Genomic DNA, 19,814 nt, shown 5'->3' with positions numbered 1-19,814 from the left:
TGACCCAGTAGGGGCATTTTAATTCCATAAAATGACATTGAAATGATTTGTGATTGATTTTGATTTTGACCCAGTTTTCTTTTTCTTAATCAGCTTCTTAGCGGCGAAATACATAAAGAAAACACCAAAATCCAATCGGTTTGAATTCATTTTTGCTTATTTGTTTTTTGTTTACAAACAACAGCTGTTCAGTATTACTCTTTTCCTTAATTTTTTTGGTCACACTAGCTCGGTCGCCAAATAAAGTGCGATTTCGCCAGCGGATTTTGGACAGCGGATTTTGGACAGCGGATTTTCATCGTCAGAGTACTAGGCTTTAAAAGTAATCGGGCAAGGCAATGCTACCTGGTTTTGGTGAGAGGTCCCACCGTTGCCACCTAGTCCCAAAGAGGGAAATTTTGGGTATTGGGGGTTGTTGACCTGGACGGTTGAAGAAGACCAGTAAATCCAGAGAGAAAAGCCAGGCCTAAAAAAATTTAATGGGCTGCCTGGCAAGTCATTTTTTGGTACCGCTTTTTCTGCTGGCTATTTTTTATTGGGATTTTTATTTTGTCAGTTAACTTTTTTTTGGAATTTGCTTAATTTTTTTTGTTGGTCCGTCCAACATGGCCCACCTGGATAAAAAGAAGGGTGAAGGAAATTACCCGTATTATTCTTCAACCCGAGGAAAAATTTGCTCCGCTTTGTCGGCTGTAAGGAGAGATAAAAAGGAATATCCCAGCATTGGAATCATAGTTTTAATATATGAAAATTTATACATATTTTATTGGGTCTTTGTTTATTATTTTTAGTCACACCTGTTGTTTCTTTTTTTTCATTCTGTTTTAACTTTTTATCTTACTTATTTATTTATTATTTACATTTATATCTCATTATTATTAAAAAAAAATTGAGTATTGAGTTTTGTTAGAGGCACTAAAAGCTGGAAGGTAAGTAACGAAGAATTTTACTTTTGTATTTTGCGATAGTCCCTTAATCCTAAGGAGAACTATCTTAGGAAGAGGAATATAGGACTTTTCTTGCGCGTAGCGGCAGTCGCGGGAAATGGCGAGCGTCTCGCTTAGGTGGGGAGGTCAGGCCATGTATACAATGTATATTGGTGTTTAAATTTTAATGTGGTGCAAGTTTTATTGTTGTGTAACAACTAGTGGGTAGCGGTCTAGTCGGAAGGGTCGGGAGCTACAGAGCCAGGAAAATTAAATCAACGCTATAGACTCAACAAGAGAAACGTCTGCTTTCATGGTTCCGCAGATCTGAATAGGTAACCGCTCGAGAGGTCCCCAAATAGAAGATCTCTGGAATATGAAAGTAGAAGGTAGGTAGAAAGTAGAAAGTTATTGTGGGAGCCGGCAATGAGCGGCGATGTCATGCAGGAGAGCGGCGAGAATGGCAAGGAGGGCGCGAGCGGAGTGACAGAGCAGGGGGAGAGTTAGTTGTAATTGACCGAGCTTGCGGAGCAGACGCGACGCGATTATTACTTAAATAAATCAATTGTTCTATTATCTAAAGTGGAAATAACCTGTCCTTTTTGAGGGGGAACTTACGGGTTACTACATTGGCGACGAGGTAAAACTGTTTCCAAAAATATATACAAGAAATAGCAATAATTAATCTCATTTAAACGTACGTACGTATGTATGTATGTAAAACGAAAAACTGCTTATGGCAGTGCCATCCAAAAAAAAAAAAGAGGAACGGAAAGAATAACCATAATGTATAACATAAATGAGATTGGTAATTGTTATACTTGTAAAGCAGCGCAAAACCAAATTATGAAACATAAGTAAAAAGAAAAAAAAAACAATAAAGAGAGGCTGAGTTTTAAACAAGCCAGATAACTTAAGAGAAATTTACTCTGGAAAAAAAGGGCTGAGTGAAAGATTTACATTTTTGCAAGCCGCATGTGTATGCATGTGTAACTATGTATGTACGCAGGTGAAAACGTGCATAGGAAAGGCTGTGCGGAAGAGTTTTGTTTTCCGTAAGCTGTATAATAAATTGACTGCGTGTAAATACAAGTCGAAAGAGGCTGCGTGTAAACAAGCCCAAAAGAACAATTTTTAGTAAAGGCTGTGCGGAAGAGTCTGGTCTTGCGTAAGCTAGATAACTATAAAAAAAAAGAGAGGCTGCGTAAAAACAAGCCCAGAATTTCAAGTGTAAAATTAAATGTTGTTTCGTTGTCTAAAATCTAGCAAACACAAACGCACAAACTTTCCTATCTGAAAAAACTGAAGCAATTGAGAAATCGGTCATTCGAAATGAATGCGAGAAATGGTTTAGAGCAGTGGTCGGCACCACAATACATTGATATGATTTTACCGCATTAGTGTTAGTAACGAATAGCAGAAAGTAGGCTTTGAGCATGACGTTTCACACATTTATACTGTATGTGTGTGGCAGAGCTCGGGCAGAGAAATTTCCTATGCCCCCGAGATAGGGCCGTGCCGACAATTAAACCTAATTTAACCTAATTAGTCAATCAGATTGGGCAAGGACTAACAAGGAACCTACAGCAATCTTCAACATTAGATCGCATTCTCAGAAACGATTTCGAGGATATGCTTCTGAACAATTACTTGAAGTAATTTATGTTTTTGATGCGCCGATATCAGCTGTGCCGAATGTCGAGGTGATTGCAACATTTTTCGTAATTAAAAATGGACGGCAGTCGCTACTGGGCCGAGAGACCGCCATTAAGCTGAACGTTCTTCGGCTAGGTCTAGATGTCAATCGAGTGGAAATGACCACACCATTCCCTAAATGGAAAGGGGTTAAAATAAAACTATGGATTGACCCCCAAGTCATTCAAGTTCAGCAGCCCCAAGTTCAGCAGCCAGTTCGAAGAATCCCGGTGGCACTCGAGGAAAAAGTTGCCGCTAAGCTGGAAGAGAGTTTAAGTCGGGACATCATCGAATCAGTTACAGGTCCGAGCTCGTGGATATCCCCCATTGTCCTGGCTTTTAAGGAAAACGGCGATATTCGGCTGCAAAGGACGCAAAATACTTTTCGCGCTTAGACCTAAAAGAAGCTTATCACCAGCTGGAACTGGACGAAGCCAGCAGGGAAATTACGACGTTCATAACACCAAAAGGACTCTTTCGGTACAAGCGGCTGATGTTCGGAATTCCGGATAAAATTAATGTGGTTAGAATGTTTCGAGAACCACTTAACAAGGAAAAGACTCAGAGTTTCCTAGGTTTGGTGACATACGTGGGAAAATTTATTCCAGACCTGGCAGATTACACGTTTCCGCTGAGAAAATTTCTGAGGAAGGACTCGAAATTCAGCTGGGGCGAAACAGAAAGAGATGCTTTTCGGAACATAAAGGATCGACTGGAAAAAGTACCAAACCTTGCATACTTCAACCCGCTAAATCGAACTCGCCTAATAGCAGATGCCAGTCCTGTAGCACTGGGAGCGGTGCTGTTGCAGTTCTCTGTAAATGCGGACTCCTTAATTATTTCATTCGCTAGTAAAGCTTTGTCGGCCGTTGAGAGACGTTATTCTCAAACGGAGAAAGAAAGTCTGGCTCTAGTCTGGGCTGTTGAGAAAATTTTACTTTTACTTAGCAGGACTTCATTTCGAGCTAGTGACAGATCACAAACCGTTGGAGGCCATTTTTAAACCGACATCGAGACCTCCTGCGCGCATAGAAAGATGGTTGCTACGGCTACAGTCCTTTGATTTTAAAGTAGTCTACAAAGCGGGAAAAGAGAAGATCTCCGACGCTCTATCCCGAATTTGTCCGTTATCAGCAACCGACTTTGGTGAAAAAGAAATGGATTGTAGCATATTACAAGTGATCGAGAACAGCATTCCCCAATCAATGACTATCTTGGAAATTGCAAAACATTCGGTAAAGGACGAAGAAATTATCGATGCAAAGGCCTGTCTGGAGTGCGACTCATGGAAACCAGGATCCCTAAAACTGCTGTACCCATTGCTTTCGATTTGAGTTATCAGCAATAGGACCCCTCGAAATTATCGATGCAAAGGCCTGTCTGGAGTGCGACTCATGGAAACCAGGATCCCTAAAACTGCTGTACCCATTGCTTTCGATTTGAGTTATCAGCAATAGGACCCCTTCTTTTGCGAGGTAACCGAATTGTTATTCCTCAATCACTGCGGAACCAAGTGCTTGAACTGGCTCACGAAGGACACCCGGGAGAGTCAGCTATGAAAAGGCGTCTGCGATCGTCTGTATGGTGGCCTCTAATTAAACGTGATGCAGAGAACTATGTCAAACACTGCAGAGATTGTCTTCTGGTCTCCCAATGCCCAGGCCAGCACCAATGAATAGGAACCCATTTCCAACAGGCCCATGGATTTGGGTAGCATCAGACATATTGGGGCCCCTACCAAACAACGAGTTTGTTGTTGTGTTTATTGACTACTATTCCCGCTATATGGAGTTAAAATTTTTACGCTCAATTTCCACAAAAAGCTTAATTGAAGTAATGAAGGAAATATTCTGTAGATTAGGTTACCCAAATTACTTACAGGGTGACAATAAATAACCCGGACAAACTTTGAAGAAATCTAATATAAATGTATTATGATGCAGCCCTTAAATAAATGCATTTATCGATAGCTTGTACTTTTCTAAAACAAATATATTTACATTTTTGTGATTCCCATCAATTTGATATTTCTTTGGGGATGTCTAACAATCGTTGTGAAATTTTAAAACTGTTTCAACAAGGAAATCGCCAATGCGACATTGTTCGTTTGCTTGGCATACCAAAACAAACGGTCTCTGACGCTATCCGGCGATTTAATGAGCTTGGCCATGAAGGTGACCGTCCCGGACGACGCAGACCATGACCCCGCTAACATTTCCAGAATTCGCCAGATAGTGAAAAAGCGGATCACTCGGAATTGCAGAGTCTCGGTCAGAAAAATAGCCCGTGAAATCGGAAAATAGCCCGCTCCAAAAAAAGCATCTTCTTACGGACGACAACAAGCGCGTGAGACTCTAAAGATGCCGTCAGTTGAAGCGTCGGGCCGCAGGTCAAAAATGGGAGCGTATTCTCTTCACGGACGAGAAGATATTCACCATCCAACAGGCGCACAATCACCAAAATGACAGAAGCTGGTCTGCTAAAGCTCCACGTACCTCTGCAAAAATCGAGCGCCGTCAATGTGAGCAATCTTTAATGGTTTGGGGAGGAATATGCGCCACCGGCAAAACACCCCTTGTTTTCATCGATCAAGGGGTCAAAATCAATCAGGAAGTGTACCGCCGGGACATTTTGGAAACTGTTGTGCTTCCTTGGGCCCAGCAGCACTTCGGTGATACGGAGTGGACGTTTCAACAGGATTCAGCGTCAGCCCATAGAGCCAAATTGACTCAGGACTGGTGCAAAGCCAATTTCCCGGACTTTGTCACATGCAGTGAATGGTCACCTTACTCGCCAGATCTTAATCCGATGGACTATAGTGTGTGGTCTATTTTGGAGTCCAGGGGATGTGCTGAACGACACACTGCAAAACTTGCGGTATAGAACAGGTGAAGACTCCACCCTATTGGCCCCAGGCTAATGGGGAAGTGGAAAACATGAATCGGTCTTTGGTCAAACGGTTAAAGATAGCACACTCTAATTCAAAGAATTACAAGGAAGAAATCCAGAAATTTGTACTCATGCACAACGTTACTCCACATGGCACAACAGGAGTAGCCCCCACCCAACTGATGTTTAATAGGGTTATCCGCGACAAGGTTCCATGTATAGGTGATATTGATGAAGAGGTTTCAGACTCGGCCGAAAGGGACAGGGATTGTATGTTAAAAGAAAAAGGAAAGGAAGAGGCAGATAAGAAGAGGGGAGCACGGGAAGCCGTGATAAACGTAGGGGATAAAGTACTCTTGAAAAATGTAGTTTTTCCTAGTAAGTTGACTCCGAATTTTAAGGATACCGAATTCGAGGTTGTTGAAAAAGACAGAAACATAGTTAAAATTAGGGCAGGGGGTATAACTCTCACGAGAAATGTATCGCACCTCAAGAAAATACCAATCAATGCAAGCCACCTGGATACATCTGGAGATCATAAGCAGCCCTCAACCGAAGATGACATCTACTCAGGATCACCAAGACGTCGAAGAAGGAATAGGTCATCGGCTTAGACAGTCCCCAGAAGATTTGGTTCCTGTGGCTGCCCCATCCTTGCAGCTAAAACTTGTCAATAAAGGAGGGATGTGGGAGCCGGCAATGAGCGGCGATGTCATGCAGGAGAGCGGCGAGAATGGCAAGGAGGGCGCGAGCGGAGTGACAGAGCAGGGGGAGAGTTAGTTGTAATTGACCGAGCGTGCGGAGCAGACGCGACGCGATTATTCGTAAATAAATAAATCAATTGTTCTATTATCTAAAGTGGAAATAACCTGTCCTTATTGAGGGGGAACTTACGGGTTACTACAGTTATTATTATTATTAATTAGCTTATAAATAAAATTACAACCTAATTTATGACTAAAGCCATAGCGACAAGGCATTCGGCTTATAGTGATAGGAATAATGTAGTTGTGTAGGTATTAGATTTGTTGTTTGTGTTGAAAGAATATGTTATAAATGTACAAATTAAACAAATTAAACTATTGTGGGAAAGGATATTGATGATATAGGATCGGCGTTTTGAAAAATATTGTTTCTAATGGATGTGAACTTGGGGCAGTCGGTTAAAATTTGATTTATTTTGTTGTTCGTACTATTGCAGAACTGGCAATTTGGTACCGGATTACGGTCAAAAAGATGTGTGTGTGTGAGTCTGGAGTGACCTAGGCAGATTCTGGTGAATTTTATAATATCGTTCTGTATTGTGTATTTCTTTCTACCAAGTTGAAGTTTTTGAAAAGAAGTCATGGACAATTTTTTTGGAGGAAAATTTTAGGTATCTTTTGATATCTTGAAAGTTAAGGTTTGATGTCATATGGAGTGGCTTAGAACAAGCCGCTTTTGCAGACGTATCTGAAAAGTCATTACCTGAAAGTTGGACATGTCCAGGTATCCAGATTATAATAACTTTATTTTTTGGTTGTTGTAAAGAGTGTTACGGATATAAGCAGTGTAAACGCTTATTTAGCGTGGATGCATAGGGTGTTGGAGATATTTTTCAGTGAAGAAAGTGAGTCAGAGCAGATGGCTATTTTTTTTTTTTAAGAATTTTTGTGTTTTTTTGTAAATTGCTATTAACTCAGCTGAGTAGACTGATGTATAGTGTTTTAGAATACTACTTTTTATACATTTGTTAACTGAGGTTGTTTAGGTGAGGGGCCGTTGTGCCGCTCAGGTGAACTTAAGAGCGCATCAGCGCTGAAAAGCGCACCCGTGCTTAAAAGCTCATCCGTGCTGAAGAGCGCATCCGCGCTCGCCCCTCTATGCATTCTTCCTCTCTCGTCGGCCGTCGTCGATCGTCCGCTCTGGTTTATATCTACGTTACGTTATGCTTTCTAAGTTAAGTTCAGCATTCTCTTGTAAGACGCCTCCGACTTTTTTATTCAACATTTCTACTCCTGGAATCTTTTGCGGCAACTACGCCCCCCTACAAACATTTGTCCTTCGAGCCGGATAATTCCTGGATTTTCTTCTGCCAGCAGTTCTCGGCATTGTTCCGCCAAAAGATAAGTACATTTTTGCGTCCATCTCTCTGCCGGTCTTCAGCAGTGATCCCAACATTAAATTTCGTTCACACTGCTGCAAGATTGTTTTTCCCTCCGTGTCAACTCCAAGTCCGAGTTTTCCGACACCACGGCAGTTTGAGACACATAGAGGTTGAGATTTTCTAATAATCTATAATAATATTAAAATTCTGCAAATTTTTCCATCCGTCTCCGTTTTGTGTGCTGCCCATATTCTTCGCCGTTTTCGGCCTCTCCGTTATCCATTCGCTTGCCAACGGTCGAGGCATATGTGCATCCACGCACATACATATTTTTTTGGTGCAATTAATCCGCGAGTGAACAGTGAAATTGTGTGGTGACAAAAAGAAGGCATAATTAATATTGGCCACCGGTGTGAATTAGTTCCGGAATTTCCAAATTCACCGAACAGTCCGCCGCTGTCGTAATATTTGTTTTTTATCTTCCTCAATCAGAGTCATTTTTTACACCACATAACTTTTCTGTTCCCCCAATTATACAGTCCACTTATCAAAGCTCCACTGTGCCAACATATGCCCACATGCCCTTACATATATGCGTACCTGCATGCATGTCCATATATATTCTGCCTTCAATTCCAGGAAATATATAACCGATAAAATTTAACATATACGGTCCACTTATCGAAGCTCTACTGTGCCAACATATGCCCACATGCCCTTACATATATCCGTACCTGCATGCATGTCCATATATTTTCTGCCTCCCATTCCAGGAAATATATAACCGACAAAATTTAACATATACAGTCCACTTATCGACGTTCCACTGTGCCATCATATGCCCCACATGCCCTTGCCCTACTTGCATGCATGTCCATACATTTCCAAATATTTTCTGCCTCCAATTTCAGAAAATATATAGCCGATAAAATTAAAAAAAAAATGGGGTATGAGGTAAGTACAGGGTGCCGACGGCATAACCGGCTGCGTAACAAAATAGATTAAAAAATGAATTAATTATAAATTTATGTATTTATAATTATAACTACGAAAATTTATTTAATTCTTATTTTCCGTTCGAGCAAATGGCCAGGTTTTTTAATTCACCTTTCCGGCCACTCAATAATTAAAGTCGAAAATTTAATTATCGAAAAATTATAATTAATTAATTTAATTATCTACCTTCTGTCCGAATAGAGCCGCGGTTTTAATTCCATCTTCCCGGCTTTGTGTTAATTACATTCAATTAATTAAAGATTTAGGTTTCAATTCCACCGTTCCGGCTTCGTGATAATTAACCTCAATTGATTAAAAATTAAGATTTTCAACTCCACCCTTCTGGCTCCATCATAATTGGACAGTTAGCCAAAAATTAATTATTTATTTTTTTGTGTGTTAAATTCAAGCCAAGGTTAAGTCCACCTTCCGGCTTCGCAAATTCGAAAATAGTTAAGAATTTAATACCTCAGTATATATTCAATTCAGTACGAACCACACTAGTCGAAATATACATACACCTCGTCTCCTTTTGGCTTTTTTCTGGGGCCTGAAGTTTTTCTTTCCACATTCGAATTGTGCCGCGCACGACTTTCCTTTCCACATCGGCGCCACTAGTTCGCACTTGCTCCTTGTAATTGCCTTTCATCCGCGATCTCACCGTTCTCATCACATTAGTGCGACCGGCCACCACTTCGTATGAGGCACCTGTTGCGCGAGCCATTCGACAAGCGCTGACCAGCGAATTGGACTCTGAGAATGCCCACGGGAGACGACAAAAAGCCGCGTTCGATCCCAGCCATCCGTTTGGACAGATCTCAATCCGCATCTCCGCGGGCGCCTATTTTGCAGCCTAAGGCTACCAGTGCCAGTCCAAGGGCAAGGAGTGACGAATCCGTCAATACAACCCCCGGTCCTTCACAGAGGCAGACTCGCTCCGTTGCAAAAATGGCTCCAAGTGCGGTCGAAGTGGCGTTGAAAAAGTTAATCGCCACAACAGATCGAATTATCCAATTTGAGGCTAACATAAGTACTCCGGGCGCCCCAGAAACGGAAATAGGCTCCCAATACATGTGCGAAGTTCATCGGGACCAAATTCAGGCACTATGGGAGAAGGTGGAGAAGAGCTATGAGAGCTGCTCCGATTTGCTAGCCGTGTCCGACGACAATGCGGCCGTCTCGACAGTGCTGGAAGCGAAGTACAGCTACTGTTACTCCGTCTTTTCGAGGTGTATTGCCCAGCTTCGGGAGAAAATTGCCTCCCAATCCACTCAGGCTTCCGTCAATGTCCACACGCCCGCGTCTACAGGCTGCCGGTTACCTCCAGTGGATACCGAGGTCTTTGCGGGTGACTATCTTCGGTGGCCCACCTTCAGAGACTTGTTTACGGCCATTTACATCCAAAACTCGCGGCTCACCCCGGTAGAGAAGTTGTTCCACTTATTGTCCAAAACAAGTGGTGACGCCCACGCCATTGTTTTTAAGGCTCCGCTCATTAGGGGTTTGTCGCCGCATGGCAAAGTCTCACAGACCGCTTTGAGAACCGGCGGCTATTGGTCAACAGCCAGTTGAAAATCCTTTTCAACCTCCAGGCTATTTCTCAAGAGTCCGGGGTCGCGCTGAAGGAGCTCCAAGCCACCATTCAGAGTTGTCTGACAGCCCTAGCAATGTCCGCCATCAATGTTGAGGATTGAGACTGCCTTCTGGTGTTTATGATTTCGTCAAAGTTCCCCAAAGTCACACTTTCTATGTGGGAGCAATCCGTACATAATAAGGGCGAGATTCCAACATGGAAGGAATTAGATAACTTCCTGACAAAGCGCCATCGCACTCTGGAGGCCATCGACGACGTCAGGCCTAGTGGCTTCGTGCAATTTCCGCTAAGGTCGGGACTTCCTACTGCCCCTGCTCGGAGGCTCACTTCATACGAGACTCGAGTGGTTCCGGGCCAAAAGGGCTGCGATCTCTGTTCGAGGGAGGACCACCCCATTCGCTTGTGTCCGCGTTTCCTAGAAATGGATGTAAATGGGCGCTCTGACTACATAAGGAGGAAGCAGTTATGTTTAAACTGTTTTGCCCGAGGGCACCAGCAGCGAGACTGCACGAGCGCCCATACCTGCTTCACATGCCACAGCCGACACCACACCCTCCTGCACCGCGGCAATCCGTTCGCCACCGCTCCAAGTCCGCCTACGCCAGCAAACGGCTCAGAGGATCAGTCGAGTGTGCAGGTGTGTTTCGCTTCCGGGTCAGGAGCCGTCCTACTAGGCACGGCTCTTATCAACGTCTGCCATTTGGGGTGCATCGTCCAGGCCCGAGCACTGATAGACTCAGGCTCCGAAGCGACTTTCATAACGGAACGACTGTTCAACCTCGTCAAGCTTCCCTTCAAGACGATTCAAGCCCAAGTTTCCGGCCTTAATCAGACCATTTCCGCGCAGTCTACTAGTCTAATTGTGCCATGTCTCCATTCGGTCGCCGTCAAGACCCGGGCTACAATTAGAGACTGCGGCTTACGTTCTTCCGCAATTGGCAGGAAATCTGCCATCATATCCGATTTCGCGAGATCGTCTCAAGGGGCTGCCCGATATTACCCTGGCGGACCCCAACTTCTTTGAGAGCTCCCAAGTCGATGTGTTATTAGGAGCTGACATTCTTCCGTCCATTCTCCTCGGTAATTCCAAGGTTAACATCTGCGGGTCGCTTCTCGGTCAGGAGACCATTTTCGGATGGGTGCTGACAGGCCCATTATCTCCAGCCAACCCCCGCAGCGTGTCTGTTTTTTCCGCACGAGTTGCCCGCAGCCTCGGTGACTCATTGGATCAGGGAGAGGTGCCCACACAGATCAGCTCGGAATCGGATCCAGGTTGCGAGCACAATTCTGTCTCGACTCCTTCTTTAATTTACGCTTCGCATCACGCTGCACGATGGCAATCAGCTGATGATCCGTCTGATCCGGGCCAAATTCTGGATTCCAAGATCATATTCAGCACGATGTCGCCACGCCCACGCAACGCCCAGTCACTGGTGGGGTGGGGTAGAGGGCAAATTATCGATAGAGAAACGCACTATTCTTCCTAAGGCAGATTGATGGTTGTATTTAATGAATAATTTGGATCTTTGGATTTGTTTAACAAGAGTCAAGATAGGAGAGTCAATGCTTATTAACAAAGACTTAAGTTGACATGAGGTTATAAGGTCACGTCTAGTTTCCAGTGGATAGATATGAGATTCGTGTAATAAATTACGTTGATAACTGTCTTGATTTTGTTGAGATTTGATTTTGTAGAGTATTCGTAAATAAAAATACCATAGTCTATTTTAGGCATGATGAGCGCTTTGACAGCATTTAACAAAGCTTGTGGGCTGCCATTTGGTTTTTTTGCTAGAGAGAGTTTTAATTATATTAAGTCTATTATAGAGAGGCTAGCAGCTTAGTAGTTACACCAGTTTCGAATGTCAGTTAGTATGTTTCTGAAGTTAATATCAAGGTTTTTAGGTTTACCAAGAGGGAGAATGATGTTGAAATCGTCAGCGTAGGAGCAAAACGAAATTTCTTTGATAGTGTGGATTATTTCGCACAATTTATTGTAAGCAATTGTAAAAATAACAAATAAACTTTTATTTTCCGGTTTGTCATGAAGTTTTTGATATAACCAATATTTTTGCGACCGACATGCCAGGAAACGAGTTCATTTAAAATTGTATGAATTCCAATGGTCAAAAGCTTTGTGGAAGTCGAGAGAAGATAGTATTGAGATATGATTTTTTCTCTGTAAAGATTTAGTGATCAGATGATCTTCCATGAGTGGAGCTTCAGATACCGATTTACCTTTAATGAACCCAAACTGATTTTTATTCACTAGTTTGTTGCTAGTTAAGAGTTTAGTTTAAAAGAGTTGCATTTTTGTGTATTGGATAAGTTAAGTTTTTAGACCAGAGGGAGCAAAATTCGTTTGCTATATTTCTTTTTTCTATAATGGGCTGATAGGTTTGATTATTTGGGAAACTGCAGTGAATGGGTATAGAGGTTTTTAGGCCACAAAATCTTTTGATCTTATTCCAAATAATCTTAGGGCTGGAGGTTGGTTGTATATCTGATGTGAAGTCGTGAATAGCTGCATTTTAGTAACTGAAGATTAGGAACTGCCCACTGCCATGGAGGTCTTGGTCAATTTTTCAGTTGGAGAAAGGTTAGGTGAGCAGAGTGAAATGTGGATTTGAGTAAAGGTGTTGTGAGTGCAGGAGTGAGAGCAGATCACTTTACTGTTAATAATGTTCCCTTTTGTGTTGCAATTATTCGAGCCCCATTTGGAATGCCAGGCATTGAAACCACCTAAGATAAGGTTGTTCGTATTGGTGGGTAGTTCATTCAATAGGTTGTTAAAGTTGAAGTTTTTTTGATGTGGTATATATGCTGAGGTGATTGTGAATGATTGTCGACCAGTTATTTTGGTAGAAACAATATCAAAAATAGGGCTTTGGGAAGTGTTATGAAAGTGTATCGATTTGTGTATTAGCAGGGAGACTCCACCATATCTTGAAGAGTGGCTTTTATAGTGAATTGGGATGTAATTAATTAATTGGGATGGGGATATAAGATGATGTTTGTATGTGGGTTTCTTGTAATGCTATTATTTTTGGAAGATATTTTTCTAACACCTTTTGTGTTCCATTGTAATACCTGAAGTGTCATATTTATATCTAGATTTAGTGACTATTTAGATTTAACGATTAGTCATTAGTTAATTCAGCAATATTTTTAAACGAAGATCTTGCTATACTAATAGTGCTGTTAGATTTTTTTTTAATAATTAGATTTCTTTTGGTTCTATTGCATATGTTTCCAGTGAGAACATACGGGGAACATTTTCGTCGTTTGAGTGTAGTATGCACATATATTGAATACCCACTGTACCGAGAGTACTTAAAGGGTGCGCACTGTAACACTTTGTTGCAGTGTTTACATAATCCAAAGTCCCGGTCATAAACCCTAAGTGGCCGAAATATGAACCGATCGTTATGCCTTAGCCCGCACACAGAAAGTGCTAGTGTCAGCATAATCGTAACAAACGGTCAGCATATGCATACCCCTCGCGCCTCCACTTGAGAGCGCATAACAACATATATTATTATATTCCTTTATATATAAGTACATAGCCGTCTCTCTGCCGCCGCCTGCGAGCAGCGCTGCTACGAGACTTAGCCTTACTTAGACTTAAGAAATATTGTAAAAGAACAGAGACATTTTGATCGTTGGAGCGGCACCTCAGCTGCTCCTTCCAAATAAAGACCAACTAAAACCAATCCCCTGGAGTTATCCTATCACATGGCGACCGTGACAGCGATGGAAGGACATCGAGGGATTAAAAGGATGTACCCAGGAGGATACCTATAATCAGAAAATCATTGGAAAATTACTGGAAAATTACTGGAAAATTACTGGAGAATTACTGGAATATTACTGAAAATTACTGAAAAATTACTGGAGAATTACTGGAATATTACTGGAAAATGAAAAATAAATCGACAAAAATCTGAGTGAGTAGAGTAAAAACAATGGGCAATCGCGGAGGAGTCGCGAAAAAAATAAAAAAAAAGAGTAGCACACCTAAAGTGGCTACTCTACGTAAACACTCCACCTCCCGCGTGGGCTACAGCCCAAAAACTTCAAACAGAACTAGATTTTCTGAAAGAAGAATTATTAAACAAGAATAAAAGCCCAAAAATTGCCGCCACTCACTCAGTATCGATTAAGAAAATTAATGAAAAAATAATAACAAAACCTCCACCACCAAAGCAATTACCAAAACTAAAAAAGACGTGCCCGAAGGATTGCCCTGGACCACTGGACAGCCCTCACTGCAACCAAACCTGTGCGAGGACCGGCACCGGTAACGCCTGAGTCCAAAAGGCCCCGGACAGCAGCAGCAGCAAATAGAGTGCGGGAATACGCCACCTCCTGCGCCACCGAGGGAACGTCAGCGTAGCCAAACCGGCGACGACCAGCTGACGTGGAAAAAAAAAAAGGAAATCAACTGAGGAGAAATTTTTTTTTACCCATGCACTGCGTTGCATAATTTTTTTGATTGCACTGCGATGCATATTTTTTTTTTATACTATAATATTTTTTTTGAAAAATTGAGCGGAACCTCTTTTGCCCAATTTGAAAGTATGGCCCGTATAGCTGTACAAATAATAGGTAGGAAAAAATGTTAGATAAGAAAAAAGACAAAATTTAGGAAAAATTTTTTTTTTTAAATTAAAGAAAAAAATACGATAAATCCCAAAAATTTATGTAAAATTTTAATGAAAGAAAAAAAATAAATTCAAAAATAGCATAAATTCCTAAAATTTATGAAACATTTTAATACCCTTTTAATGAGAAGTAATAGCATAAGTAAAACAGATCAAATAAATGATTCTGACTATTACTTCCCAGAAAAATTAAGTTACATTACAAAATATGACTCAGAGAAAAATATAATTGAAATTGGAAAAACATATAAACTATCTAAAATGGGTTTAGTAGACACGAAAGTCGTAGATTCCACGGCAAATGTCGTTAATAAAATTGAACCAGGAAAAATCGATCTTCAAACAATTACAATATTGTTAATGATAATCGTCATTATAATGTCAGCAAGCGTTTTGCTTAAATTATATAAATTACACAACAAATGTTTAAAGAAAAAATTCCAGAGTCAAGCAAATGACCTGGACAAAATCTAAATAAAAAACCAAAAAAAAAAAAAAAAAAAACAAACAAAATTATTATACACAAATGTAAACACCTACAATCTAAGACAATGAAATAAAAGAAAATAAATATTAAAATATATTACGTAATTATCTCTACAAAAGTATGGCTAAACTAAAGGCATGGATTGGAAAAAATTGTACGAGAAGTTATCAATAATTAAAACAAATTTTGACAAATCGTACAAGTCCCTAACTCAGAATAGACCCATTCAAAAGAATACGGTTAGGAAGCACGTTGAAATATTAGTAGAGTGCTTTAATGAAGCGCGTATGCTAATACATGATCATAGGGAAAGATTAAATCAAGATCATTGGTCACAGGTATCAAAACTTTTGATACGACTACGATCTAATTTAATATTTATTAAACAAAAGTTCAGTTTAGAAATATCGTTACCAACCGTTCTAAACACTCCAATAGCAGTTGACACTGCACCTGACTCGGAATCAACAGAAACGAAAGAATCTGAGTCAGAAGAGCTTCCCAAAGTAAACCCCAAAATAGAAGATACAGATTTAAATAATCTTACTATTCCGGCGGTATACACTGATCTGGATAACTCTACAGATTCAGATACTTCGAGTGTCATAGAATACAAGATAGATAAATCCATCACAATGGCACAATCAAATATTGATTTTATTAATACAGCATCTAAGCTTATACCAGTTTTTGATGGTAAGGCTGAAAATTTAACAAGTTTCATTGATGCTTTACAAATAATACAATCAATAAAAGGCGAGCACGAAGAATTAGCTATTTCCATCATTAAAACAAAGCTAAAAGGTGTCGCCAGGAATCTAATCGGTAATGAAACAACAATTACTGAGGTGATTGCTAGACTAAGAAGCAACGTCAAAGGCGAAACTGTTGAGGTATTATCAGCGAAGCTGATGAATCTACAGCAGCGCAATAAAACTGCTAACCAATACACACAAGAAATTGAGCAGATGACGAAAGCCTTAGAAGGTGCATATATATCAGATGTTTATCTTTAGAGCTAGCCAGGAATTATTCCATGCAGCATGCAGTCAAAGCAATGACTAAAAACTGCACAATCGATAAGCTAAAACTTATCATGCAAGCTGGAACATTCAGTACGATGAACGAAGCCGTTTCCAAATTCGTTAATAGTTGCACTGAAGCAACTGGGCAGTCAAACACTGTCCTATATTATAAGAATTATCCACAGCGCGGCTCAAATCGCGGACGTGGCAGTTATAGAGGTAGTTTTCGTGGTAATCACAATAACTACAACAACGGTAATTATAACAACAATTATCAGAATAACAATAATTATCAGAATAACAATAGAGGGCGAGGCCCATATAGAGGAAATTATAGAGGCAGTGGTAACTCAAACCGAGGCCACAATAGCAATAACCAAGGCAATGTAAGATTTACACAAAATAATAATCAAAACACATCGGAAAACTCCCAAAACCCTTTAAATATTCAACAATAAATGAAGTAAGAGTTCACACTATTAATCTCAGCCAAAATATATTCGTTTCATTTTTTAATGTAGCTACTGGGAAGGAACTTATATTTTTAATAGACACAGGTGCAGACATTTCCATTCTAAAAGAAACTTCGGATAATTTTCAAAACATCCAAAATGATTACATCATAGACATAAAAGGCATAAGTCAAGAAATAATAAAATCCCAAGGTTTAGTTTCTATAGAGATACAGACCACCAATTACATAATTCCACACGATTTTCATATCTTAAATTCACATTTCCCAATTCCATGCGATGGAATAATAGGCATCGACTTTATCAAAAAATACAACTGTCAATTAGACTTCAAGCCATCTGAAGATTGGCTTATAATTAGACCCAATAATTTAAAATTCCCAATTAAAGTACCAATAGCTCATAGTTCTGGCAATAATTCAATACTTCTGCCAGCAAGATCCCAAGTTATTCGGAAAATTGAACTTAATTCAACAGCAGACAGTATATTAATTCCAAATCAGGAAATTCAACATGGTATTTACGTTGCAAATACCATAGCAACATCCAATAATGCCTTCATAAGATTATTAAACACAACAAATAACGACCAAGTAGTGAGTACAGATAATCTAATATATGAATCACTTTCGAACTACGATGTAGTCAACACAAATCCAGACAATAGAAAAAAATCCGTACTATCACAACTGTCAAAAAACTTCCCTCCACAGTTCAAGTCTCAGCTTACTAGCTTATGCACCCAGTATAGCGATATATTCGGATTGGAAACCGAATCAATAACCACAAATAATTTTTATAAACAAAAACTGAGATTAAAAGATGATGAACCAGTTTATATAAAAAACTATCGAAGCCCACATAGTCAGGTGAATGAAATACAAAAACAAGTAGAAAAATTAATCTCAGACGGGATTGTCGAACCGTCAGTATCCGAATATAATAGCCCATTGTTACTTGTTCCTAAGAAATCATCCCCCGGATCAAATGCAAAAAAATGGCGATTAGTAATTGACTATCGCCAGATTAATAAAAAATTACTATCTGATAAATTCCCATTACCTAGAATTGATGATATTTTAGATCAACTAGGCCGAGCAAAATACTTTTCATGTCTTGACTTAATGTCAGGATTCCATCAAATTGAACTAGAAAAAGGTTCAAGAGATATAACGTCTTTTTCAACGAGCAACGGCTCATATCGCTTCACGCGATTACCCTTCGGATTAAAAATAGCTCCTAATTCGTTTCAGAGAATGATGACTATTGCGTTCTCTGGTCTAGAACCTTCTCAAGCGTTCCTTTATATGGATGACTTAATAGTAATCGGTTGTTCCGAAAAACATATGCTTAAAAACTTAACAGATGTTTTTGAGAAATGTAGGAAATTCAACCTAAAGCTACATCCAGAAAAGTGTTCATTTTTTATGCATGAAGTGACTTTTCTAGGTCATAAATGCACTGATAAAGGAATACTTCCAGATGACAAGAAATACGATGTCATTATGAACTACCCAGTTCCGCACGACGCGGACAGTGCTAGACGTTTTGTAGCATTCTGTAACTATTATAGACGCTTTATAAAAAATTTCGCCGATTATTCACGGCACATAACAAGATTATGTAAAAAGAATGTTCCTTTTAAATGGACGGATGAGTGTGAAAATGCATTCCAATACTTAAAAACAAAACTTATGGAACCTACCTTGCTACAATACCCAGATTTCACTAAAGAATTTTGCATAATAACAGATGCAAGTAAGCAAGCATGTGGAGCGGTTTTAACTCAAAATCATAATGGTCTCCAACTTCCCATTGCATACGCATCAAGAGCATTTACAAAAGGTGAAAGTAACAAATGTACTACTGAGCAGGAATTAGCTGCAATTCACTGGGCGATATTATATTTTAGACCATATATATATGGAACACATTTCTTAATAAGAACAGACCATAGACCTTTAATATACCTTTTCTCAATGACCAATCCCAGTTCTAAACTGACACGTATGAGGCTCGAACTAGAAGAATACGACTTTACAGTCGAATATTTAAAGGGAAAAGATAATCATGTAGCTGATGCGTTATCAAGAATAACCATCAAAGATCTACAAAATATAACTAGAAATGTATTAAAAGTCACTACTAGATATCAAAGTAGACAAAAATTCCGCGCGGAAAATCAAGAACAAGAATTGCCAAGGCAATCTTCAAATAAAGCTTCTAAGCCCAACGTATACGACGTCATAAACAATGATGAAGTACGTAAAGTAGTGACCTCGCAGATAAAAAATATGTTATGTTTATTTAAACAAGGCAGAAAAATTACTGCAAGATATGATGTTAGCGATTTATATACTAATGGAGTTATTGATTTAGATCAATTTTTCCAAAGGCTTGAAATGCAAGCCGGTATACATAAAATCAGCCAACTCAAAGTGGCACCGTGGGAAAATATCTTTGAATATACTTCAATAGATAAATTTAAATTAATGGGCAATAAAATATTGAAAACATTAAGAGTAGCGCTACTCAACCCGGTGACCCAAATAACAAATTTAAAAGAAAAAGAAGCAATTTTGTCTACATTTCATGATGATCCAATTCAAGGAGGTCATACTGGCATATCAAAAACTTTGGCCAAAGTAAAAAGACACTATTACTGGAAAAGCATGTCTAAAGATATAACTGAGTACGTAAGAAAATGTCAAAAATGCCAGAAATCAAAAATAACAAAACACACAAAGACCCCTTTAACAATTACAGACACACCAATAAATGCTTTCGACAGAGTGATAGTGGACACTATTGGTCCACTGCCAAAATCAGAAAATGGCAATGAGTATGCAGTCACTTTAATATGTGATTTAACTAAGTATTTAGTTGCCATACCTGTTCCGAATAAAAACGCCAATACTGTCGCTAAAGCAATATTTGAATCTTTCATCCTGAAGTACGGTCCAATGAAGACGTTCATTA

At 39.8% G+C, this 19,814-nt stretch overlaps 2 protein-coding genes across 3 annotated transcripts in view; one reads left to right on the top strand and one right to left on the bottom strand.

Moving 5' to 3' along the window:
• LOC108133570 (uncharacterized) overlaps positions 1 to 19,814 on the bottom strand; it is a 265,289-nt gene that overhangs the window by 5,086 nt on the left and 240,389 nt on the right. The window contains exon 5 of one of the 2 annotated variants that reach the window (XM_070281112.1): positions 642 to 690. The exons of the other annotated variant lie outside the window; for it this stretch is intronic. Within the exon in view, the coding sequence (XP_070137213.1) occupies positions 657 to 690 (34 nt within the window). The 3' untranslated portion in view covers positions 642 to 656. Of the gene's footprint in view, positions 1 to 641; positions 691 to 19,814 lie in introns of those variants that run through there. 2 annotated transcript variants of the gene reach the window in all.
• LOC138926556 (uncharacterized) overlaps positions 1 to 19,814 on the top strand; it is a 463,340-nt gene that overhangs the window by 348,782 nt on the left and 94,744 nt on the right. The window lies entirely within an intron of this gene.

This window comes from Drosophila bipectinata, chromosome 3R (assembly GCF_030179905.1).
Source record: "Drosophila bipectinata strain 14024-0381.07 chromosome 3R, DbipHiC1v2, whole genome shotgun sequence".
NCBI lineage: Eukaryota > Metazoa > Arthropoda > Insecta > Diptera > Drosophilidae > Drosophila > Drosophila bipectinata.
This window is presented reverse-complemented; position numbering and strand designations above follow the sequence as displayed.